Genomic DNA, 27,472 nt, shown 5'->3' on the forward strand with positions numbered 1-27,472 from the left:
TGGTGTTTTTTAAATATTGAATACAGTATGTCAGTATCTGAAAATAAGTCTGAAAATCTAGAACACTTTCTCACACGTGTACGGTCGGTCAAGACCTAAGTACCTGCTTGAAGCAATCAGTCTCCCTGAGGTTACAGAGGCTGTGTACATACAGATTGCAGCTTCTTTCATTCTAAAATAAACTAAAAACAGTTGCTGGAATGGTACGGGTATACATATTGCCATGGAATGAGAACTTAACTGTATGTATCCAAGCCACATTGTTTTTATTAATACAACTTTGGAATTCAATAACCAGAGTATAAAGTTGTGTGCTGACTGATGGTATAAAATGATTAGAGAAAGCTACAGGAGAATGTTTATGTATTCATTTAATGAGACTAGCACATACATACTTCTCAGATTATTTGGCAAAAAGATGTACTATGTACTGTTTGTCAGTATGACAAGTAGTTAAAAAATTAAATCACCATTTCTTCATTTGTTCTACAAAACACTGGGGTGAAAAACTTTTCATGATTATAAGCCCGGAGAAATCCCAAACTCCTGTATCATAGCAAAGGTTTTGGCAGAAAAATATTAATACCGGTACTGTAATGTCAAACAGCATGGCTTTCTCTCAGTTAGCGACAACAATTTGATACCAGTGCCACCCATTTATAAAACATTATACTACTCTGCCACCAACATGTGGAATACCCCGTCACCATCCCTTAAAAAATGTGGATCATTGATCAAAACAGGCCTGAAAATCCATCTATCAGGAGTCCACAAGGGGAGATAAACTCAATCTTCCCATAGAAAGGATTTGACATTCACTGCAGACATGTTTCCCTTTCTCCTTTGTACATTTATGTCTTATATTTGTTGACATGTATTAGTGTTATTTTAATGCTAGGTTGATGAATTGAATACATACTGTAGGACTAGAGATGTCCCGATACTGTATCGGTATCGGGAAAAGTATCGGATTGGCCCTTATTTGTCATATCGGGTCATATCGGTATCGGTGAATATGCCAGTCTAACCACAGGCAGGTAAATAAAATGTTGGAATTTGAAATGGTTGGAATAACATGTTCCTTCCACACGCTACGTCCAACCAGGGAAACTCCCCCTGTCAGGTGTAAAGGAGCAACTTGGACACTCGGGCATGAAGGAAGCGTGAGTTCAAGTCCGTTGCTCTCCCCTTGTCCCCCATATATGGGGGACTAGGTTGGCGGAGGGTGTGTAGAGCCCAGAATCACATTAGATAATTGACACAGGGGTGAAAAATGGGTTACAAAATCGTGGGATAAAAATTATTAAAAGAAATGTTGGAATTTGCTTTGGAGTTGCCTAAACTGCAAGTGCACATTTGAGTGAGCTGTAAACACAATAGGTTTGAGTCTGCTATAAACAACACGAGATATAGCTATAAACACAACATGAGATCACAACACTCTGTATCGGTATCGGCCAACACAGAAATTGAGGTATCGGGATCGGATCGGAAGTGAAATCCCTATGTAGGACCACAATGGAAACAAGTCCCAAGTTATCCTTTTAGCCTCAATGTCTGACTGTACCTTGTGCTGTTTACATTTCTGACTTAATCAATCACAGGCTTGCTAAAACCTATATATTTTTTTAATCTATAAAATCAATGTTTCAGAATAGTCACTGGAAAATACAAGCATGTATATCAAGTGTAAGATGTAGATAACACACGGCACTATAGGAGATTCTTCGTATATCCAGCTTTAGCACTTTAGTATTAACTACATTTGTCAAACAAATGTACAAGTTAAGAGTGTCATTCACAGAAAAAACAATACAATACTATTTCCTCATGCAAAATAACAAGTGAAGCATGACTTGTCTTCTGTCTCATCAGCGGTTTTGACTTAAAATGTATAAGTAACTCATTCAAAACACTAGTTTACCATGTTGATCCGTAGATACACAGTATCACCATGTGAAATTGTTTAAATCTACACAGCACAATCTAAGTTAAATGTTAATTTAACAGAATGCTGTTTGTTTGTTTTGTATACTAGTCAAAGTAACATTCAGTACCCAGCTGACCTGAGAATGATGAGTTACAATTTATTGGGATAAAACAATGACTATTCAGACTAAGATGCACAGCATCAACTATATTCATGGTAAATTGCAGTACTCAGATGTAGTCTCTCCTTGTAATCCAGTATGGCAGTCAGTGGCAAGATACAGTTAAAAGGTAGGGAGTGATATCTTTTGGTTAAAACAAAACGGGTTTTGTTAAATGGTTGAAGCACTATATTTGTCTGATGTACAGTATACATGTTTTGGCCAATCTTATGCTTCAGAAGAGGATTTTTACTGTAGTCAAGTGGGCAAAAACACTGGTATTGCTTAAAAGACTTAAGCAACTTCACTTGAGACAAAATGCCATTGCAGGAAAAAAGAAATCACAGAATCCTTAGTCTGCATTTAACATACACATTCTAAAAATAGAACACCTACACGAATACCTTCAGCAATGTAAAGTTTGATTTCAATCATACAATATTGGTCAATGAGGAAAACAACAATCAGATTAAATATTAGGTTGCAAAGAATGTCATTAACGTTAATCAGAGGGACGGTTAAAGCTACGGAAACATTAAAATATATTAAAGTATGCAATATCGGTTGGCATAACTACAGTAATATTCGCTCTGCAATGACAGTCGACATCATCAGGCAATCAATGGATCATCTTCAGCTGAATGATTTCCTGTATAGTTTCTCACTGAGTTAAAGTCTTCGAAGTTCCAAATGACGGTTTTTCATGGCTGACATGATTGTGCAACCTCTGGAGTTCAAGCCGGAGCAGTTCGTAGTACCGTACATCATAATGTACAGTACATTGTATGTAGGCCTATTGAGCCTTCCTAGAGCGTCCATTTGTGCAAGCCCATTCAGGATACCGATGTGTCGGCAAAGATGCAAAGAACTGTTGCACCAACAGTTAACCAAACTAATCTACGATTAAAAAAAATAAAAAATGCTTCGCAATTATTTGATGAATCAAAAACGTTATTGATAGAATAATCACAAAGATAGTTGTAGGCCTACATGTGTGCTGTACCGTAAGAAGTACAGTACTTATGTAATGTCTCACTGTATTATCGTCAGTGTGTGATGATCCGGTTGGACCACACATTCCTTATAACTTGACCTCTTTCAGGATCACGGGTAGACAGTTGCCTCCGTCCAGACGAGACGCCTCTCTCTGCAACAAACAAAACAAAAATCAGGGTCCACATTTCTAGCCCTGTGTTGGTATTCAAAAAGCACAACAGGCCATCATTACTGTTAACCGGACATCCTGAACATTCATTAGGACATACAGTACCTGGAGAAATGCAATCTCATGCGATGAACGTATCTCACATCAAATCAATGTATGAGCAGGGTTTGATTTGTATACATATACACATACACACACACACACACACACACACACACACACTTATATAAACACTGTTACAAATGAACCCTCTTGAATATTAAAATCAATAGCCACTCATGAAAACAGTTTTATCTTGATATGGATTTAAAGGAGCATTCAGTGATTTGGGTGATTTGAAGAAAAAAAACAGTCCGCCCCGGTAACAAGATGTGCACATGCACGCACTACAGTGGGGGGGGGGGACACGCGACATGCCAACAGCACGCACAACAAGGCCCGCCCCACTCTATCGTGATTACCTTATATGGTCAGCAAACTCTATAGTAGGGAGGATTATCACAACAAAACAAAAAAATAAGTGATATTTGAATTGAATGAAATCACTGAATACACCTTTAAGGAATAATACAGATGTGGAACATTTATAACATCATTATGAAACTCTGCAAAGACTTACATTTCAAAACTGGTGACTGGTACTATTAAGACATTTCTATCAAGCTATACAATTATCTTCAGTTGATTTACACAGACAATCTATATAGCCATTTATTTTTTGGCCTGCAATTAGAAATACGTGCCGTTGTTTTTATTTTATTTTAATCCCACGATTTTGCAACCCATTTCTTCACCCAGTGTCAATTATCTACTCCTGGGCACTACACTTCCTCTGCCAACCTGGGGGGGCAGCGGACTGGCCTCATGCTTCATTCTATGCATGAGGAGTCCAAGCTGCTTCTTTTCACCTGACGCGTGGAAGGAAAACGTTATTCCGACCAGTTCCTTTCACCTCCATCAGGCGCCCCGGCTGGCCAGAGGGAGGTAGTTTAGAGACCAGGATTACTGCATGTTTTTTGTAAGGGTACCTACCCTAGGGGACACGGGGAGAACATGCAAACTCCACACAGAAAGGCCCTTTCGCCAACCCCGCCTCGGTTATGGGCACTGATGACACGGAGGAGAGAACACGCCCCGAGCGCCCACAACGTCCCCCAGTGGGAATCGAAGGGGACATCAAATCACATCAAAACAGTGTGCCGTTGTTTTGACGTGTTAAATTAATTGGAGATCACTACATTGTAGGAGTAAATTAAAAGTAAAAACCTAACAAACAGCATTTACACAATTAGACACAATTCCAAAGGTGCATTTCTGTTTTGAATGAACGTCACCCTTATGACCGACCATAATTAATGTATACAAAATATTGTATTGTTCATGGTTGTGACATTTTATTTGTGTTCGTGTTCATACCTTTGACATAGGTGTGTGTTTTGGTTTTAGTGGGGGTTGTGCGGTTAATGTCAAGACTGCCGCTGCCAGATGGATGACGTGGCCCCGTAATCTTGCACTGATGACAGGGAGCCTGTAGGCTGGAATGATAGCTTGGGTGTCACGTAGGGGTCCAGGGGACCATCTCTTCTTCTTATTGTCCACTATTACTGTAGTCCGACTGCCTACACTATGAACGTGCAAGCTGTCATACTCGGACAAATAGCCGATCTACAAGCTCACAACGCGTCGCATCATGACACGTGAGCTTTTAAATGTGCTATTTTCGCTAATTTCTCTCTTTTTCCAGTTATGACATGCCCAAAATAGGGATGCCAGGATTAATGTGGTTAAAAATGGTTCTTTAACTGAAAATTATTATTATTAAAACATTTACAGCATATCTTAACTATTAATTATTCAAGCTAAAATATCTAATTGCCAATAGTTTTATGTTGAAATAAAGCAGAATTGAATGTGCTTGTGTTTGAATTCTGTAGTTTTGCAGTGTTATTGGAAGCAACCATAGCATTTCTTTATAATATTATAAGCATAGAAATGAGGAGGAAAGACAGTATAGAGTATTGACAAACAGTTTTAGAAGAAAAGGTAAAGGCTTGCCATCACAGCATAAGCATATATAAATCTGTTAGAAAGTAACATTTGGAAGATGTCCACTGAGTTCTGCTTTTATGTATCTTAAATAATTATGACCAAAATGTTTTCCATAAACAGGACTACATTTTAACTTTCTGCATAAGTGCAGTGCTATTTCAACTCAGCATTTTATTATTTTGTGTTCTTGTATATCTTGTTTTAATGATTGTGAACTACAGTGTTTTGTTATTGATTTAGATTATCATGACATCTGTTCGACAGCTGTGAACAGTGGCCATGATAATAAAGAATGAGACCTTTTGCAAGCCAAATATTTTCAAGACATGCGGCAGTGCACAGCGATTTGTAGAGCTTTCAGCGTGTGTAGAGTAATGCTTTCAGCAGACAGAGTTTGGGGGATGCAGTGCGTTTAGTGAATAAAGAGAGAACAGTGATGCCAGTATGACCCTTGTATTCACTATTCATGCTTGGAGCAGAGCAGAGCAATGTGAGGACTGCAGAGGAACAGGCAGCAGAACCCATGGAGAATGCACAGCCCCATGCCAGCCATGGAAACCAACACGTTCCCTTTCCGCGGAACAAGCAGCAACCACCTCCTTCTTTGCAGAAGCCATTCAGAAGTCCGATAAACTTACGCTCCCTGCTCGCGCCGCAGCCAGCTGGTTGGCCTTTTGCCGTCGAAGGTCTGACTTGATGAGTCCTGCAATAAGCGCATAGAAGGAAGGATGAATATCATAATATGAGTGAAGGCTCAGGGCACTTGCCTGGTGAAATGAGTAGATGCAGTCAGACAATATGCAACATTGGAAAGAACGAGCAACAAAATGTTGGAAGAAAATGTAAATTGTTTCGTTAACCACTTAAACCCAACGCCAGATTCCCTCTCATGTTTTCGCTCTACACTAAACATCTTAATAGCCGATCGTGTTCGCAGCGATGCTAGGGTTCCTGTGGTTAAAAGATAAAGCAGTGATACTCTGTTCAGACACTAGGGGTCATACTCATTGCATTAATGATCTGACTAACTGAGTGTGGATTGTGGAACTAAGTATGGGACTATGATGGACCAACATGGTACAATTATGAACCACAGTTTTTTGCAAGCTATGTTATTTTACTGCTTAAAAATCCCATGAGCTTATATGAGTCCAATGTTCAGTGAAGTGATGTTGTGTTCATAGTGTTATCTGAGGTCAGGCATAAACTAGAGGGGGAGTCAGGTTTGAACCTATACATAGTTGACTGGAGTGCCACAGGGGTCTATCCTAGGTACGCTCCCTTTTCCCCCCTCTACACCAAACCTCTTCGCTGAAAATAGCAGATCTTAAAGCTCATGACGCTTTAGCTCATACATCTACTATTTTCACTTAATGTTCACACCAGAATAGGGATGGTGGGGTTCATGTGAAGACATGTGAATCCCTTGACTCCTTCAAAACCGCTCTCAAAGGGCACCTACGGACGGCTGCAATTCGAAACTGGCCCCTGGGAAATCTAACCCCCCCCCCCCCCCCCACGTCTCTAATTGTTTTGATGAATTGAACATGGTGGACCCTCTTGTAAACAAGTGTAATGCTTAATTGGGTCGTCCACTCACAGTTAACAGTCTTTGTATTGAGTTTGTGCTTGAAATGTACTGTAATTCTGCAAACTGTTATTAAATATTTAAATCAATCAATGTGGTTAAACTAATAGCGAGGAGCTAAATACATTACCTGTCATTACGGTTCCTATGAGCAGGAAGATGCACAGGAAGATGTTGCCGGCTAATGTGCCCCATGCATCTATGATCTTCCCTTGGGAGATGGTGAAAATGATTCCAAAAATCTGGAATGAGATTCGAGAAATGTTGATAGCAGTGTCATCCTTTATTCCATATGTTTACCCCAACACCCTACACTACAGAGTCCACAGTTGCATCACAAATTAGAAAATGCCTCTGCCAAGGTATCAATGTCTATAAAGTATTGCGGTGCTTCCAGCACTACGTTTTGGTCAATGACCTGTAAGGCCATGATGCATGTGACCAGGTAATCACTTCATCCCGGGCTCATGATACACCAACCTTTTTTCAAAATACTGTGGCATGTTCATCCGTTCAGAAGTTACAGTATAAGCACTGTATACAATGGCCAATCACAGTGAAGCATTTAGTTCTTCCATGGCCCATTACAAACTATTCATCACGTTTTGTGCAAATCCATTCAGAACTGCTCGAGATATCCAGCAGATATCAGTTAGACAGACAGACACAGACAGACAAGCTTCAGTTGTCACCATGTCTACTGACCTGTGCTGAACAGTTGAGCAACCCTGACGAGGTGCCCTCAGATTCAGGGTACGTGAGCTCCACTGCAAACTCAAAGCCCAGAGGCAGGTATCCTGTCATGAAAAACCTGTAGACAGAACAAGAGGATCAAAGTAAAGCTTAACCACTTAAAATCCAGTTTATTTGACAGGTTCCCCCTGGACTCCTTTTCTTCCTCTACACCAAATCTCAAGCTCACAACGCATGGCGACACAATGCTATTTTTGCCAAATGTTCTACCCAGAATAGGGACGCCTAAACAAGTAATTGGTAAGACATTGTTGAGGAGTTATTATACTGTTAGTATAATAAATGTTCTCTTGGTATTCTAACAAAGATACTGCTATGGAAACCATAATGGCATAACCAGCTTACTATAAATACAAATAATTGTGGGGATAAAGGCCCTGGACTGGGGAGTCAGAGGAGTATTATTCTGCCCTGTACAAAGCTGAGAATCAAGCAGAGAAACAAAGGCTTAACCTCGATAGCCATGCAGGACAGGAAAGGTTTTCGCGGTCAGTAGAACACTCAGTGTTGAGACATAACATAACAAAGTTTATATGACCTCAGACCTTTGACTTTAAGCCTTATCTTCAGACATTACTTATCACAGTATACTACAGATTTTTGGTCTGTGGGTGTCTAGACAGTAAACGGTAAAATGAGGACCATCATGACCATTCCTTGTTTAATGCACAGTAAACATACCCTAAAACTCCTGAGGTCACAAACACTATCCAAAGATGGCCCAGGTTGAGGGTGAAGGCGTAGACCACCATTCCAACCAGGGAGAGGAGATACACCACAAGGGTGGTCTGCCTGAGGAGAGACAATAAGAAAATCAGTCAATAGATTGTCGACCATTCTATTTAGCTCACATCAGCGGGATTTCACACTCTGACTCCTTCCTAGGGTGTACTGTACGCCGTTACACAGAGAGGCGATTATAATTCCGAATCAGCTTAGACATGTAGTTTAATCTGATTTGGCTTTCCATTTACATTTAAGAAACAAAAGTCCTAAGACCATACTTACTGTAAGCTTTCTACAATGAATGCCAGTGTTGAACATTTTTCAATAAGAAAATGCTGGACTGTACACAGTATAAAGTAGAACAGCAGTACAACAATGTAATTATAAATTGTAGTACTGTATATACATGCAGTAGTTATCCCTCCAAAGGACTTGGCTATGACTATCAACAGCCTTATAATAACTGCAAAAGAACAATCATATTGTTCCCAAAAGACCCTTTGTCATAACGCAGGCAGTTTCTACACAAACAAGCTTACTCTGGTGAAGCGCTCTCTTGTACAACCACGCGTAAATTATTTCTCCAAAATGTTTTTGTTAATATAACACAATCCTTTGCCTGTCGCCCGTCCTGGACAACGGAGATGTGAGTGTCAACAATGGAAATTTAGGGAAGCTAATGGCATGTTAAGAATTTGAGGACTGTTTTGTTTTTCCCCACCTTTGTTATAATATTTGACCATAGGTTTAACCAGGGCCTCCCATTGAATAAACTATTCATTAATATGAATGACTATCCATTCAAGAGAAGTGGTTACTTTGCAATGCAGAGCACAGGCTTAATATATTTGAATTATTGGATCAATTAACAAATAATAGAAAGGCTGTAGCTTTGTGTGATGCAGCCACTATTCAAGTTCTACTATTACTTGTCTCCACGATTAATGAAGAGAGAAAGGCTGTCAGCTCAGATATGTGAAGAGGCAGATCAAACACACAACTCTGCACAGCTGAAATCTCAACTGTGCGCCACTGCCAACAAAAGCCAACGTTGGCTTGCTTTGTGATAGATACCGATTTAGAAACAAGGAGGCCTTCCTATAGTACAAAGCTATGGCTGTTGTATACTCCTTTACATGTGGTTAAACTGAGTTTGAAGTCTGAGAACCTTTATGATGGAGAGCATCCCCTATTATGCAGTCACATCGTGTTTCCCGTTTTTTTTGTCTGAAGGGCATGAGGCCACAGCAGAGAGGGAAGAAAATAAATAACAATCAGGAAGAATTGGTGAAAAGGATCCCATGGACATTGACTGGCATATGCAAGGCTTTAGGGTATTAACAGAGGAGATGATACATACATGCTTATTCATTTGTTGACGAAGGCCTGTGGCACCAGTGACTAAAGTAAAGTTCCAAGAAACAGGACGCCAATTTAAAAGAACATTCATTTCCCGGGGACAAATAAAAGGCCTATGACGACTAACCTATTGGTTAGTCGTCATGACCATATGATATAATGAAAACATGCTCCCTATTCTGCTCATCAGAATGGAAGGGAAAATGTATTAGGGAAAAAAAGGTTGTGGCTACTGAATCATCTCGAATACTAAATTGCATCTATCCACTAAAAAAGTGGATCTTTATTGATCAGGTCTCGCAGCAGTAACAGCAGTAGTGAAACACAGGATACACATAGGAATAGAGTGACAGACATCAATTCATTTCCATAAACAACTGCAAATCATTTACAACTCCTGTCCCCCAGGACTCTTTGCTTGGGCCCTCCTAACAAGATGCCCGGCTACTCACCAGAACCTGTTCTAGAGCAGCAGTTCTCAACCTTTTCAGGCAGCGACCCCGCCGACCCCTCAAAAATCATATTTGAACTGGGGACCCCCCATCCTGACAAGTACTTGTCAGGAGTTGAGGCATTACATTTTGTTTGATTCGTTTTCCACATTTTTCCACATTCATTTTCCCATAAATTGCGGACCCCTGCAACAAGGCCCTCAATTACCCATCCCCAGCTACCTCTCTGACCTCCTCCACCATCATGCCCCCCTCCCGTTGTTCCCGTTGTTCCCACCTCCTGGTGGTCCCCAGGACAAAGTGCCAAACCTGGGGTGACGGGGCCTTTTCAGTTGCCCCCCACCCCCTTACCTCCCCTCTGGAGCTCACTCCCAACTCACATCAAAGCTTGTTTCTAGTAGTTGTAGGTCTATTATATTAGGTTCAGATTAAAGATCAAACTAAAATCAAGTAATGTAGCTTACTTGTATGTTTTGGTCTTATCCAGCCAGATGCCACATATGAGGGAGCCGACCATGCCAGCAATGACAATAGTCAGACCAATTCTTCCAGCATTCACCTCTTCACCCTGGGACAAGATCATCAAGATATTTGCCATTAAAAGACATTTCGAAAACTCTTTTTGCAATGGTGCTATAGTCCAAATTTAGACAATATGACATCACATAACAGTTATGTTATCTGAGATGGACTGGGTTGAGAAAGAAAGAAAGAAAGAAAGAAAGAAAGAAAGAAAGAAAGAAAGAAAGAAAGAAAGAAAGAAAGAAAGAAAGAAAGAAAGAAAGAAAGAAAGAAAGAAAGGTCTCGCAGCAAGGAAGGAAGGAAGGAAAGAAAGAAAGAAAGAAATGATGGAAGGAAGGAAGGAAGGAAGGAAGGAAGGAAGGAAGGAAGGATTGATGTGGGTGGAGGTTACAGAACATACAGGGTAGTGTTCAATGATCATCCGGTTCAACAGAGTGGAAACAGCATAGAAACATCCAACGTTGAGCCCTGCAAAGAACAGAGAGAAAACCAGAAGTTTACATCTCCAGAACTTGGGTGATGCAGTAGTAAAGTACCTGCCCACCACTGCAGAGTGTAGGGTTTTATTGGTCGTGGAGGGAAGCCATTATACATTTAATTTGTCACTGCATGTACCCACCATAGCTGTTAATTGGGGAAAAACAAATAACTGCTCCGGAAAGCTGCAGCATTTTGTCTTCTCCTGGATATGTTTTATGAAGTGAAACTTCTGTTGCCATCACCGCGGCATTACATTTTAACCCAGTAAGACCTGTGGCCGATTCTGTGAGCTTGTAGATCTGCTATTTTTGAATAGCCAATGCTAAAATCTAAAAACTTCCCAGTTTAAATGGATTAAGCGCAATACGACTAATTGTTCTCCCTTTTCAATTTCTTCCTCTTCTTTATTTATGTTTAACCTTATTTTGCCTTGTTATTTGTGACTGTTTAAGACATTTACATTTAGCTCCTTGAGTATTTGCATGTTGTTGTAAGCTGCAAGTTTACAGTGATTGATAAAGATTCTAACTAGTGATTCACAATTTTGCTTATCTGCATCAATAATGAAACATCCACTTTACAGTGCTGCAGTTATGATGTCAGGTGATATGACCCATGAGTCATGTTAATATAATGATGTCATCATCGTCTGTCAGCAGGTTAACTGACAGACGATTCCAGATCACCAGATCTGTTTTTACTCCATATAAACTTTCACCTCTATAAAAACGGTTGTACTGTATCTGCAATGCAATGTTAAAATTATGGTTATTGGAAGTGCTATTGAGACCGGGAGAGAAGAGAAAAAGTGAATGTGCTTAAAATATTTCAAATAAATATCTTAATATACTTTTCATTTAATTGCCTAGAGCTTTAAATAACAGTCTCTCATAGCCTAGTCGTAGGACACCTGTTTCTGCTCATCTGACATGACACTTTATGGCACTTGGCACTCACATGGTCTTACAGTATACGCCTCACTGGCCTAAACACACAAGGGTCCCTGACTCCCTGTTACATGGTGTATATTCTTCTGATTGGAATGGATTAGTATCTTTGAACTGTTATTTGTATGTTTGGTAAGGAATTGAGGAAATTGTGTTGAAGATATTGATTATTTTTTTTAAATATATTTGAAACATTTTAATGTATGGGGTCCCTGGCACATGGGTGCAAATACATGAATTTGGGGGGGGGTCCTTGACATGAACAAGTTTGAGTTTACTTAGTTGTGAGTCACTGACCATCTTGATTCTAAGCTGAGAGACCCACCATAGCTGACCACCAGCAACATGAAGGGCTTGTTGCGCAGCAGTCTCATGATGGAGGCCATGTAGGAATAGTCATCTGGGGTGATGCATCGAGCCTGGGCCTGGGCTTGAGTTGGAGGAATTTCTGGCCTGTCCTGGAACACTGGTGGACACATACATACATAATAATGACTCTAAAGCACTTTGAGGTTTCTTAAAAGCTCCATAGAAATACAATGCGTTAAAACACACAAATTAAACATGTAGAGAAGAAACACATTTGAGCAGATAAGATAAGAAGCATCATTCAATGGATCGATAGATAATTTCAAGCATCCATTGTGAAATTGTTTCAACCCGTTTAGCTGTGTGTTCAACGATTACAACGAATGACACACTAAACTAAGTCACCTCTCAATGTCAAATAAAGTTCATCCAGATAGCTGAACTTTTCTATTTGTGCCTTCTGTTTTGCCTGTTAAATATCCCCAATAAACAGTTTTTTTGCCGTTTGTCATCTCAGATGGCCTTTACCATGATTTTCCACACAGTTATTTGAACCTTCAGGTTCAGGTTCAGGTTTATTTATGTGTATAGATACAGAGTATAAATACAATGAAATTTATTTTGCTCAGAGCACTCTGTCTTACATACACAGGACATAAACAAACATCTATAGTGCAAGAAAAAGACAAAAAAACTGGAAAGTGAAGTGACAAAAGAGTGCAATACAGTTCAAGGTCAACTGTTCAGCAGCCTGACTGCCTGAGGGTAGAAACTGTTACTGAGACGGGTGGTACGAGATTTGATGCTCTGGTAGCGTTTTTTGGAAAGGAGTAGTTTGAACAGGGTATTTGCGGGATGGCTGGTGTCTTCCATGATGTTGTGGGCTTTTTTCATACGAGTGGTGTAGATGTTATGGAGACTGGGTAATTCTGTGCTGCCGATGATTTTAGCTGCCGTTTTAACGGTCCTCTGCAACCTGTTGCAGTCCTGAGCGGTCGTGTTACCGTACCACACTGTGATACAGCCAATTAAGACACTTTCAATTATACAGCGATAAAAGTTCACTAGTCCTTTGGTACTTTTGTGCCGAATATTTTAAGGCGCCTCAGAAAGTACAGTCGCTGCTGCGCCTTCTTGAGGATGTACTCGTTGTTGAGTGACCATGTGAATGTGTCTGTGATGTGTATGCCCAGGAATTTAAAGTTATCAACTATGTCGACAGATGACCCTTTGATGGAAATGGGGGTGTGGATACCTTTGGACTTCCCAAAGCAAATGAGGAAATGTACTGATAACTGATAATATCTGAGGAAAGCAAACGGACACGTCAGCTGGCTTACAGTGACAGTGAAAGCCTAGTAGTGGAGAGATCCACTATCCAACATCTGTCAATCAATCGTCTGTTCCTGTTGCTGAAATACTTTCACACTGCGAGGTGATTGCAGAGTGCGTCCGTGCATGTGTGAGTGAGTGTGCAGCATGAGCTAAATAGCAAGGCATGTTTAGGCAGAGTAGGGAGATAAGATACACTCTGTAAGACGTGGCACTTACTGGTGATGTCACTATTGGTTTTATGTTTTTTTTTTTAATGTGTGTGTTGTGTGTTTTGTTTATACCCACTCTGAACAGCTGAGCTTGTGGGTTACCAAAATGTTCTGTCCTGTCATGTGTACTGAGCACTTGATATGCAACACTATGCGCCACCAGAATCAACAATTAAAATTCAGTGGAGAACATAAGTGTTTTTGTTCTGGATTTCTTGCACAAGCCCTGGATCCTGTGGAATCCTACTGTATGTGTGGCTGTGCTGGCCTAGTAAATAAATTGTCCTTAAACATTGAGTGATTTAAAGACAATCACCAATATTTCAAAGTTAAGAAATCTGACAATTGGTGTGTTCAGCTTCCTTAGTTCCAGTTAGAAGTCTAGCAGAGCAGCTGCTTTCTGAATGAGTGGTAGCAGTCTCATAGCTTTTGGGTGAGACCTGAGAATATCATTATCATAGGCTAACCTACTTTAGATTAAAGTCTAAATTCTAAATCTTGTTTGAACATGAACATGATAGATTTGAGTCCATCTTCCTTTTAGGTTGTCTTCCTCTAGGCTGTTTTCCATGTGTTCTCTATTTGGACTGTAGGAGTGGTCGACGCTTAAATGTTTTGTTTTTATCTGCATCCATAGACCTTGTCAGTGGAATTGCGTTGCTAGGGAACAGCTTGGGTCCAAGATTATGTCTTGTCAGCTACTGACGTTAACAAGCACTGCAACAGGAAATAATCATTGTCAAGTGTGAAAGGGTCCAATAAAAGTAGTTAGCTTAGAGTGCACTTTGTATGGTAAATAGTTGTTGTAATTCTTAAGTTGAATTGGTGGACATTGTAAACAAAGTGGAAATGCAAATTTGTAACTGAAGACTGAAGAACAGGAGGAATTATACAAAGTAGGGTGACATTGATGACATCACTATGAGGCCAAAATCAGTCAAGCTGTTCCTAAGAGCAATTTCCATTAAAACACCCATATGATATGAAAGACTGATTGTTTATTTGTGGGGAGAGAAAACGCATATGGGAGCCCCAAAAACACAAAAGAAATTGAAAAAGTTGAATTTTATGTTATAGGTCCTTTACTGGGCGGGAACCCCTTTTGGTGTTTTACCCCCTCAGGCCGGGAACCCATTTTTGGGTTCTGTACTTCTGTACAGTATGTACAGTATTCAAAAATTACAAAAAATTGATGCTGCTATATATATATTTGAAGTTTTTCAGAAAACTTAGGTCAGGCTTTAGAAGGCGTTTTTTTTTAATCGGCCTTAGGCCTAAATGGGTTAAGTGTCAAAACTTAGTGCGAGAAAACATGCAACATCCATTCCCTCCCAGTTCCAGCTGGCAGCGATGCCAGTATACGCACTGGCCGGACTGAGGATCCAGACTCATTGAGTTGAGGGTGAAAATACAGTGAGACGTGCCAAGGCACCCTGGCAAAATACTACAACGTCAACACTTTTTTCAGTTGAAAGTCATCGCTGTCCGGTCAGAAAATGTGTACCTACAGATTTGATCTTTTCATATTTATTCATATTAAATATTATTTTATACTTTGTTGTATGACAGTGTATGAGTACATGTGAACTCTGCCATTTGTGCTATTTTTGAACAATGTTATGATGATGCCTAAAAAAGTGGTTAAGTCTGTCTGAGTTTTATAAATATTGAATCAATGAAAAGTATTAACAAGAACTTGTGGCTAATTAATAACCACGTTGATTCATTCGAATACAGATTATTTTTTCCATTTTCCTGAAAAGTAATGGTTTTGTACATATAGTAAAACGTTTCCACTCGACAGCAATAAAATGTGTTTTTTTCTTTGTCTGCGACATAAATTAGCCTTAAAAGACAGCTGGTTTCACCCACGTCTATTTTGCGTCCGAGCATAGACACGGTAACGCCCCGCCTGCCTCTCTCCGATTGGCCTACCAACACTGCTCGTCTTGACTGTCCACTGAGGTGGATATAGCTATGCTGGATAGTCTGATGTGAGGTTACTCCGTGGTGGCGTTACCATGTCTATGCTCAGACGCAAAATAGAATACGCGTTTCACCCCACACACTTGAGGAGATCTGGCAGTAAACACAAGAGGTCATCATTTAATTGTCAAAGTATTTGTATACTATGTGCAGTGACAATAAATTGAATCTAATCTAATCAGCCTGTCCCAACATTTTGAACATGATATCTAAGGAACGCCTTGAGGGAATTGCATGACATTTAGGACAAATGTTAACTGATTAGAAGTAGGCGGTCAAAACCCGGTCACAGTCAATGTGACCTCACAAAATACATTAATTAAATTCGGGAATCAGCATAGACAGATATAAACTGCAACTGGTTGGCAGAGGCATACAACATCGATAAACGTCATTATTGCTTTATGACATAATCTCAATCATGTGTTCATGTCTGCCCCACCAGCCTTCCATTACTACAAAGGGACACACCAGGGCTTCATAGACAGAACTTCTGGAGGAAGCATTAGATGTGAGGCTTCCCCATGCCAAAAATCACTGACAGTGACTTTTCAGCTGAATGAGGAAGTCAAAGGAGTATTTGACGGAGCCTAAGGGTTAGATGATTTAATAAAACACGTCATGTCACTCTTTTGTTCCTGCTTCCACTTTGCATCACATCTGAAGAGATCTCATCACAAAAGGCAACCCATTACAACAATTACTGCGGCTGCTCATCTAGTGGAAACTGAGTCCCAGTGGAGAGCACATCTCACCATGAACGACGACTCTGGGAGGACTGACTTCTCCACTAACACTGCCTGAGGAGTGGAGGTTAGCTTAGCAACTAAACCATTCCAAGAAGAAGAAAGGAGTTCATAGTTGCAAAATTATGAACCAAAATGAATGCACACAGCCACCCATTGAGCCCTCGCTGGTCCTGAATAGAAACATGAAAATGCCAACACAAATCTTATTTTGGCATAACGGTAATGGACAGCGGCAGCACAGACTTTTTCACAGCCAATGCTAAAAAGGAAGGTAGTGTCACAATGTAGTTAATCGTTTTCTGGGAGTTGTAGTGGGGGTTAACCTTAAGTCTGAACATAAAGGACAAAAACCACCTTGGTAGGATTGTCAGAACGGCCTCATAGATAGCCTCAGTAAATTTCAGTAGCCAGGATCATGTCTTTAAAAACCTGGTGCAAAGCCAATTCCATTTGTACGGACAACTCCCATCCCCTCAGCTCTACAGGATGCTTCCTTCCGGCCTTCGCCTAAAGGTTCCAGGGGCCAAAAGTAACGGGTATAAATTCTCCTTCGTGCCTGTGTCTATCCAGGCCTTAAACGACGATAGGAGGTGGTAACTAATTTATGAATTTCCATTGCTACACTGAAACCTTGAACTGCCATTCCGTTTTTATTTTCTTTGTGTACCATGTAATTTTTTTTACTGTGTTTTATGTGATTCATGTGTCTGCCTGTTATGCTTTGCTGTATACCAAATCGCCCTTCGGGGACAAACAAATAAATTAACCTGAACCTGTCCAAATGTTAATTTAGTATTAATTAGGTTTGAGATATAGGAATTTTCATCTCCCCCAATTAGACTTACCAATGACCACGAGGATGAAGAGGACCGTGGCCACTCCGGCGGTCACGTAAAACATGATGCTGATGTGGTGCGCCAGCTCGTCCAAGTCGTCCACATTAGGCACTATAATCGGTGGCACAAGGAACCCGATGGCAATGCCAAGCTGTGGGCGAGAAACACAAACGCATATAACATCAAGAGGTGTCATCTTCTCCCAACGTTTCCGTACACATGCATGCACGCACGCACCCACCCACACCCACACACTCTAAAGGATGTGGGTCATCTTAAGGGGACATCATCCTAAGGGTAAAAGTTTCAAGAAAGAAGAAAGGGATTAAAAAAAAGGCATTATACAAGCCACGTTAGACAAATTATACAATTGGCCCATATGCAGCTTTGTTGTTAAACACACTCAAATGTGGTGCATGCGAAAACAAATGTAATGGCTTACAGCACAGGCTTTTGACTTCACAAAACTTGTTATATATCGTCTATACCAGCTACTGTGAGAAAGTCAACAGAGCATGCTTGATAATCTGTTGACTGTTAAAATAGTGTGTCGTATTGAACACAGTTCAGGATGTGCCTGAAAGGATACAAATGTCTTCAAATGTTCTTCTCACTACTTTATCTGAGTCAGTTTGGGACTTGCCTACCTATTATTGAACATGCCCTCATGTTCAATAACTGTTATCCTGTTTTCCTTGATGCTAAATTGTGTGCGTTATTGGTCTTTTTTTGCTTTTATTTTTGTCTACTGTAGCACTTTGAGATTCTGAGGAATCCATTATTATTATTATTACTACTACTACTACTACTACTACTACAGGTGATGCACTGTGCCCACAGCTTCTACAAAACTAATCTTTACTACTAAAAGTGGATCAACCTACCTTGTGGTCATTTTACAAGCAATAGCTTTTACAAGACTCGCAGAAGCCTTTTAATGAGCCAGCTGAAAGGTAATATTGTTGAAATCAGTCAAAGCAAAGTAAATGAAGAGAAATGCCAACTCAAAATTGCTTGAATTTTATCCCCAAAACCCATTGACATTTCTTTCAAAAAACAATTTGGGTAAACAATCAAGTCTTAGATAGTCCAAAACAGTCTTCACTTCGAACAAAAATAACTGAGATAAAAACGATTTTGAACGTTGGAACATCACATGCCATGGTGCTTTAACCAGTTTAGCATTGTGCATATGGTTGTCTACGGGGAGATAACGCTTTCAGCCTAGATGTTTGTTAGTATGAGGTTTGGGACTATAACCAAATGAGTAAAGTAGCTACATATGAACAACTTAGTAAACAACAAAAACAGTGTTTGTTTATCCTACATGTGCGAGAGTAAATTACTCATTAGAAGAATTGTTTTGCTTACGTGGCATTGCAGTGGCATTACATGGTGAGTCACTTAAATGTACTCCAACAACCATGTTTAGTGTCACTTAACCTCCCAAAGATGTGTGTTCGGAACCCTAGTCATCCATGTCCTGCATCAGGAGAAGAAGGGCTTTGTGCTATAACCACTTGGACAGTTCCCTAAGAAAGAGCATCTAAGGCTGCATGAATCCTCACATCATGATTCAGCGTGTCCTGTGTATTCCTCAACTATTTCACTTAAACCTTTGGCTTTTTATTTTTCTTGTGTGCTACGACTTATTTTGACTCACTGACCTTTTCTGCCATTTATTTTCATCAGCAAAACAACGAAGGGGAGCTTATGGTAGGGCAAAGGCAAACAATACATAGTAGTCACCCACATCCAAACACCATTTAAAGCAGGCTGGACCAATGGAAGACGGCAACAAAAACATTAAAGTGCAATTTATGCACCACAAGGGATGTTTTGAGCTAATGCTCTTCTTCAAACTTCAAAAGCTCTCAGAAGACCTTAGCCTAGCCTTAAAGTTATAATACACCTACTCCGTGGTTTTCATGCATTGTGTTACTGTTACTGGTATTGATTGTCTATAATCCAAACCAGTCACACAGTTTAACAGACATGTTGTGGGTCATCTTCTGTAGTAGTGACTCCATTTGTGGTTACCGTGTGTTAGAATATGCCACATCATAGCTTTTTCTGAGGACCTTCTTTAATGTTTTTTATAGCTTATGGTAGGGAACAGAATTGTATTCCAGGTGGCCTAGTAATGGCCTAGTCAATATTATATTTTTTTGATATTTTAATGATTACGCTCTGCATCAGCCTTCACTATCTTCTCATGAAGCTTTCTCAGTATTATCTCATTGTACAGATCATTTACCCAAGCTGTGGGAGTTTGTTCGGAAGCAGACGGTCCGAGTGGTGGAAGTCACCCGCCAATTCCCGTAATTTCCCCAGGCTAGGAAGAACAAACCACACGCACATACACACATGCGCGCGCACACACACACACACATACACACAAAAATCACTTTGAACATTTCTCTAAAAAGCTCCATCTAGCTTTTTCAAAATTGTGATCTACTGTACAATAAGTCTTATCTGGGCCTTTGAGTTCTCCTCCCTTTCCTGCCAAAGGGAGAATCTTATATTGACACACCTGTTGCATGTGTGCATTTACACCAAGCCCTATAATGTTGGTGTAAAAATAAAGACTTATAGGAGTCGAGTTTCTGCATATTTATAGGCCCAACAGGCCTGATGTTGAACATGAATATCTATATTTAGCTCACTGTAATCATATCACTCTAGAAACCATTTTGTTTACTTATGCAACCAGTCAACTATAAAAAGCTCTTAAGGACACTCCCTTTAAAGAAGAAATATCCCCACATGTAAAGAAACAGCATGGACTTGTTACAGAAAGACAAAGGCAGGTTCCCAGGACAGACCATTTTCATTCCAATCTAATCTCAATCATTTGTCTGTGAATCAAACAATACCTTAAATTTGAGCACACTGGACGCGTTTTTTTTAAAACCGACGGAAAAACGCAGCTAAAAATCTGAAAACGCGCCAAGAGGTCATTACCATGAATGCACTGAATGTAAGCTGTGAGCAAAACATCACATACATGAAAGTTGTTAGTATTCATTCAAAAGGTTCAGTGTATTAACACTGATTTGACATGACTTGAAAACCTGACTTTCATCAAGTCATTCACAAAAGACCGGGTAGACCGGTGTAGACCGTGTGTAGACCGGGTATGTTAATTTGGCTCTGACGGCACATATAGCTGGGACTTCATAAGATCCCTCAGTGTTGCAGATTGTGCAACCAAACCATATTAATAAACGTAGAGCAACCCCAAAGCGGCAAGAGGGACTCACTTCCTGAAACCTGCTGACTCAAGAGGAAAAGCTCTGACAGGGTAGGAGATAACGTTTGCTGACACAGATACGCTAGTAGAAAAGAAATCATGGAAGACGATATGTACACTGCATGCACGCACGCACGCACGCACGCACGCGTGCGCGCACACACACACGCGTGCGCGCACACACACACACACACACACACACACACAAACACACACACCTAATCCCGATATAAACTGGCAATTGTTCATACGGCACACAGCATTTAAGCCTAATTAGGTAAACAGAGACACACCTGGTTACCCAGAACTCCAATGGAGCAGGCAGTGGAGACTTCCTGCTGACCAAACCACAGGGAAGCGATCCTGGACGGGATGCCCAGCACAAACACCGTGCCCACCGAGCACATGAACTGGCCAAAGAAGGTCATGGGGAACCTGCTGGGTGCAGCCGTGCCCGTCTTGATCCATGCGCCGATGCAGTTGAAGGCAGCGCCCACCACCACCACGTCCCGGAGGCCTCGGTTATCCAGGAGCCACATGACCGGCAGGATGAGGGGGATGTAGGTGAGGAAGTAGATCATCGAAAGCCAGTCAATTGCAAGGACGTCAATCTTGTAGAAGCGCATGAAGATGTTGCTGATGATGCTGTACTGGAGCCACATGAAGGCGTTGCTCATGGAGTACGCGGCGAACAAGAAGAGCATCACCCAGCGCCGCTTGTACAAGCGGGTCTCCATGAGCGGGTAAATGGGCACGGTGTCCAGGCTTTGGGAGGAATCCATGTCCAGTCTGCTGTCTCCCAGCGGCAGGTGGGGTATGTGGTCTCCCGGGGAGAATAGGTCAGTTCTCGGAGGACAGGACACTCCGCGGGGCTTCTGGTGGTGGTCCATCCAGTCTGGCTGAAACTCGCTCATGCTGCTCCAGTCTCTCCCTTCTGCCTTTTGCAGCATTTAGGAGCTGGAGAGAAGAACACAAAATGCTCCTCGTGTGTGAGGCCTCTCTCTGTAACAGCGGTTATTATTTACCTGCCCTGTCCCTCCCTTACTGTAACCATACCTATCAGAAGGTAAACAACAGACCAACCTCTGTGCTTAAAGGCACATTTAACTGCTTTAGCATTCCTGGCATTGCTTTTATTTTAGTAGACGACGTGCATTTGAGTTGCAGTTTAAATCAAGCGAGTGGTGTTGGATAGCTCCAGACAACCCTTTCATGCCTGAGTTGCTCTGCCAGTGTTGAGGCTTGCCTTCAGGTTCTGGTATTTATCACCTTTTGCTCTTCAGTCATGTGATGGTATTCCTTTGAGACAAACTCCTCCTCCCAGCTCAGGTTACATTATGTATGAATACCTGATATTCAGGATCATGTTTATGAACTGGATTTGATTTAGGTATTGACTGGGTAGTACAGATAGTATACTCACACATGTGGCCTCTCTCTCTCTCTCTCTCTCTCTCTCTCTCTCTCTCTCTCTCTCCCAAAGACAAGATACCACTATTATTATTCAAAATATGAAGTCATCTCAAATATAAAATGAGTCAATTATAGTAATTTTGTATAGATACTACATAATGAAAACAATTTCACCCTTATCCAAATATAAAATGTGTCTCCAAACCTGTTCTGTCAACCTTTTTGACACTAATACAGTGCTACAGGTGAAAGATAACATAGGATATAACACAGGATCTAGGACCTGTTCTGTCAACATTGAGACCTTTTTGACACTAATACAGTGCTACAGGTGAGAGATAACATAGGATATAACACAGGATATAGGAGACCACCTCCCAGATATTCTTCCGTGTATAGTGTCAACACACGCAGAGATGACAGATCAGAATCTCACACACACACTCACTGTCACGCGACAGAGTTTTGGTATGGAATGAACATAATATAATAATTAGGCCTGCATCGCTTTGCCCAAAACACTGAATTATGAAAAGGACCGCAATTGGAAAAAGCCTGCCGCTGGCTCCCATTTGTTGAAGAGACATCTATACATTTTCAAATTATATTGTAATTATGCTTAAATTATCACTCTGGCTAAAACGCTGAATCCTGCGGATAAAGTAGGCTATGTACATATAACTACAGCATTCATAACTACAGACATTAATATAGTCTACCGCATATGTACAATTATATAGCCTACATTAAAAAAACAAGCTTGATTGACATTTGTAAATAGGTCAATACAAAAACTGCTACAAGGATAAAACCAGAAAAGCACTAAGCACTAAAATGTGACAAAAACGAAAAGTGGCAGAAGAACTGGGAGGTGGAGGCGCGGGGAGTGCGCTGCCCGGAGCAGTGTGCTAAAAAAAAAAAAAGAGTTTTAAGAAAACCCTTAGGTAAGGTTTTAGAAGGGGCTTTTAGAATAGGCCTCAGGTCTAAATGGGTTAATATAGCATCAAACTTTTATAATATCATCAATATGTACTGTACAGTTTAACCCTATATGTCAGCTATTTCAAAACTACAAGCTTGTAGATATGATCTTGGGGGGTCTTCCTTGACATTGAAAATGCTGCTATATTAAACCTGACTAATTAAATTTCACTTAAGCAATAACCGAGTGATAAACCTTTTTAGTCAGTTTGCCTCATACAATGGCTTGAGTGTAATGCAATGTCTGCCCTGAACACTCATACAGGTCAAGCAAGTAAGTCTGGTTCTTTACGCATCTTCTCAGGTACAAACTACAGTCCTATCAGTTTTGTTGCACCCCTAAATTGTAATATAAGGGCAGGGCAGGTCAGTAATTAAGTGGCCAGGGATGACTGTGTACTTGTGTCGTCGGAAGTACTGTAAGAAGTTATACTAGCTTTCTGGATCTCTCTGCAAATAAAGATTAATGATACACGTTTTTCCTGCAAGAGAATCTAAATGGTATGATTTTTTGAATCGACAGAAGTAAAAGGTTAAGCTTAAATGCAAAAAGTTAACAATGCACTATGAATTATGAACTACACCATGGTCACATGTATTGACATCACCGCCACGAATGCTTGTGTTTGGCATAATGGCGTACTGGACTTACTGTCCCTGATAATGTAGTTTAATTTAATCTAGCCATTAGCAATAGCCTGTAATATGGAAAAGCTTTCAAAATTCAAAAGTGGTGTATTTACCAATTAATTTTATGTCATAAAACAAAATGTGAAAATCCCTTAAGCCCCCGTTAACTGCTGACCTTATTTCAGGCATTAAAACCAAAAACCCATTCAATGAATTTACCAGCCGAGTGTCTGCCCTGAGACTGGGCGGTCGGGAGTCATAAGACTATGAAAATGGTACCCAATCAGGGAGGCATTGCGTACCATGTTGATAGTATAACTAACTTGACACTCAGCATAAAGGGGTGTTTTGGGGGCAAGTCCCTGGGACATACTAACGTCATGTACTTGAACATCAAGGTGCCTCAGACTAAGGAAACAGGACCTATGGGCCATATGATATGGCTCGTTAGTAGTAGTAACCATTCAAAGAATGAGACAGAACCAAGCAGTGCAAAACACTAACTTGTTTGGGGGTTACCGTTTGGGGACCACAAACGTTGCCACTCTATATACTTAAGTATTCATCATACTTATTGGTACATAGGTATAGATCAGCGAAGTCTGACGTCAATATGTAGAGGGCGCAAATCCACAGGTTCATTTACTTTTTATTTGCATTATAATCCCCATAGGGGGATTTTAGATCGCCTCATATAAGAACTGTGTTTGAAAAATAAACATGTCATCCCGGCCGCTTCACTCATATGGATATGAAGAATCAACTGACTGAGAGAAAACGCTAATGTGCATGCATATATGAGTGACTGACTGTTGCAAACGACAATAACGCAGAGACAGCTTGTTTATTTTTGGACCACAACGCTTATAGTAGACGATATTAAGAATAAAGATCACCCCATGTTATTCTCCATAGAGAAATTACTTCCGCGAACCAGGGGAATCGAAGGGATGAGCGAGTTACGTCAGGACTTTGGTGCTCCATTTGTCACATAGTAAAAATTGTCATTATATATTTACTCAGCTTCAACCAGACTAGTGTAGGTAGGTGTACAGCGTTGAGTGTTCAGGGCCCTTAAGGCCATGACACATACTGTACATACATACATGGCTGTCAGATCAGTTTATTTTTAAAAACTCCATGACCTCGTCTGTTTGAGGTAATGGATCAAATAAATAACGGTAGTGGGTCGCATACACCAAGACTTCATGAAGAGGTAATGGATCACAAATGCAAAAATACTGGTCCACTGGTATTCAAATAAATGGGAAAAATGACAATATATTCTTTGCTGAAAAGAAAGCTGCTCTAAGATCAATTTTATCATACCTTATAAAACTTTTGATAGATAAACACAAAATGAATTCTAATTGATTTAACTACTTAAGTCCATTTAAGGAAAAAAAATCTAAAATAGACGATTTACAAGTTTAAATGGTTATTATAGGTTGTGTGGGTTGGTTGTCATTATCTGAACTTATGTCTTGACCTGCATTAGACCCTGTTGATTAAATAAAAAATAACTTTGAAAGGAAGAAAGAACATTTTCCATGTCAAAGACAATTGATACAAATTAGGCTGCCCATCCCCATTTGAAAAGATTTAGTGCCAGCTAGACCCCCATAAGAGAAGCTATTGTTGCTAGTTTGAGAACCGTTTTACTCTGGAATTCACACATACTAATTGCCAACTCCGCATCTTCACTCTGTAACTTTAAACATAGATTGAGGGCCAGCCTCTTGAAGTTACCCTCTCCAATTGATTCTAACGTAATGTAGCCTTATTGTGCATACTCGGACTCAGTCACGCGCACACACACACACACACACACACACACACACACACACACACACACACACACACACACACACACACACACACACACACACACACACACACACACACACACACACACACACACACACACACACACACACACACACACACACACACACACACACACACACACACAGACACTTCACAAGTGTAAATAATGTATTTCTTGTTGTTTTTGTTATTTTCCATACCTATGTTTGATTACTTTGTCTTACTATTTGTATATTACTATTTGTTAAATTGTATATTAACTTTGGTGAGAACCACATATAAGCCCTCCCTGGGTTTCTTTTCTCACCTGCACACACTTCACACTTCTATTGATGTTACCTTTTTGTACTGTTTTTATTGTGCAAATAAACTAAACTAAACTAAAACTTTACTGGGGACTTTTCCCTGATAGGAAGAAAACAGGTCTTTGACAGTGAAGATATTTTGGAGGCTGTGTGCAATTGTTGAATTGTTGGCTCTTTTCTCTTTTTGTACATCCCCCCCCCCCCCCCCCCCCCCTCCTTATGTGTGACAATAAAGATTCTTTTGATTCTGCAATATTTAGTTTTCCGTGTCACATGGCATAGGTTCACGAGTTTTGGCATGGATTTGTCAGATATGACAAATGCCTCCTTGGATCATTTGATAAAACTATTACACATCTTGTTTTTCTCATGTCATGTGCCCTTTCAAAGTCTAACCTAAGCACCCAACACTTATTATGATGATTGTACAAAATCGCGACCTCATGTGAGCTGTGACTAACTGTCTTGGCAACGAGGTGAGAGTGACAGGGACAGGAGTCGCGTAGATTAGAAGAACACTGTAGCCTACGGCTACTATGCGTGGGTGGAGTGGGATCGTGGGAGACGCGTAAAGTCCTCGGTCAGTGTGGCTTAATTTGTTAAATTGTTGCAAGTAACAGGTCCCAAGAGAGTGTCAGTGTAGGCTACAAAATGTGACCAAATGAGCCCGTACACACTCGGAGTTAAATAGCCTGCAATAATTTATCACCTCAAGAGTGCATTGCGTTACGACGACGGAGCCGCTGTCCAGCTTGTATACGTGGACACTGGACAGACGCTCCTGCGTAGTAACTTCGGTCGTGTCACATCACAACAGTCACATAAAATGCCAAACGCAGTCCGTCTCGCCAGTCATCACCACAATATACAGTGGGAAATTCCAATGGTATAATAATATTACGAATTTACGATGTATCATGTGCTATATGCTATTGTCCTCAAGCTGCCTAAGTTCTGACACAGCTCGAGCAAACATCAGACATGAATGGGAACACCATACCCATGAAACCGAAAGCAACACTTCAAATGCATTTGTTATAGCTTTCTTTCACATTGTGTTGTTTGTTTGTTGTATTATTATTATAAGAAGAAATAATTGTGTATATTATTGTGCATGAAGTCTAGAATGGAAGTTAAAACATTGTTCGCATTATTTCCATATTAAGAAAAACAATATTGGACGTCGGTCTAAGATAAGATTTTTATAAAGACATTAGGCTGTTAAAACAAAGCCATCTGACGGTATAAATATCTCATCTATATTTTTCACAAGTTTTCTTCACTCGGCGCAACAATATGTATCACAATCATGTCACGCTTGGCTTTCAAAGACGTGTCTTTGTCTGACCTGCTGAGATACAAATTAACCTAGACTACAAATTAACTTCAGTCCATGATCCTACCATGACATGAACCCTCTAAATGCATGGGAGAAACCCAACCAAAACAAAGACCGTCAATGACACATACCTGAGCACGGCTGCATTGACTAGGCTACATATATA

General features: G+C 40.4%; 1 protein-coding gene across 3 annotated transcripts; it reads right to left on the reverse strand.

Moving 5' to 3' along the window:
* Positions 1 to 353: 353 nt before the first annotated feature.
* Positions 354 to 27,472, reverse strand: flvcr2a (FLVCR choline and putative heme transporter 2a). Of its 3 annotated transcripts, XR_014570809.1 has the most exons (12): positions 27,438 to 27,472; positions 21,105 to 21,768; positions 17,565 to 17,706; positions 12,457 to 12,597; positions 11,105 to 11,172; positions 10,647 to 10,750; positions 8,327 to 8,437; positions 7,598 to 7,703; positions 7,023 to 7,134; positions 5,943 to 6,007; positions 4,672 to 4,790; positions 354 to 3,237 (listed from the first exon to the last, which is right to left on the reverse strand). XR_014570809.1 is itself a non-coding variant. In XM_083791292.1 (10 exons), exons 1-10 carry the CDS (start codon positions 21,759 to 21,761, stop codon positions 3,172 to 3,174), a joined length of 1,572 nt encoding a protein of 523 aa, XP_083647418.1. In that variant the 5' UTR covers positions 21,762 to 25,644; the 3' UTR covers positions 354 to 3,171. The 3 variants fall into 3 exon arrangements, 1 of the variants encoding a protein (XP_083647418.1); XR_014570810.1 differs by lacking the exon at positions 27,438 to 27,472 and having other exon boundaries at positions 21,105 to 25,645; XM_083791292.1 differs by lacking the exons at positions 4,672 to 4,790; positions 27,438 to 27,472 and having other exon boundaries at positions 21,105 to 25,644.

This window comes from Protomyctophum parallelum, assembly GCF_964188405.1.
Source record: "Protomyctophum parallelum genome assembly, chromosome: 20".
In the NCBI taxonomy this organism is placed as follows: domain Eukaryota; kingdom Metazoa; phylum Chordata; class Actinopteri; order Myctophiformes; family Myctophidae; genus Protomyctophum; species Protomyctophum parallelum.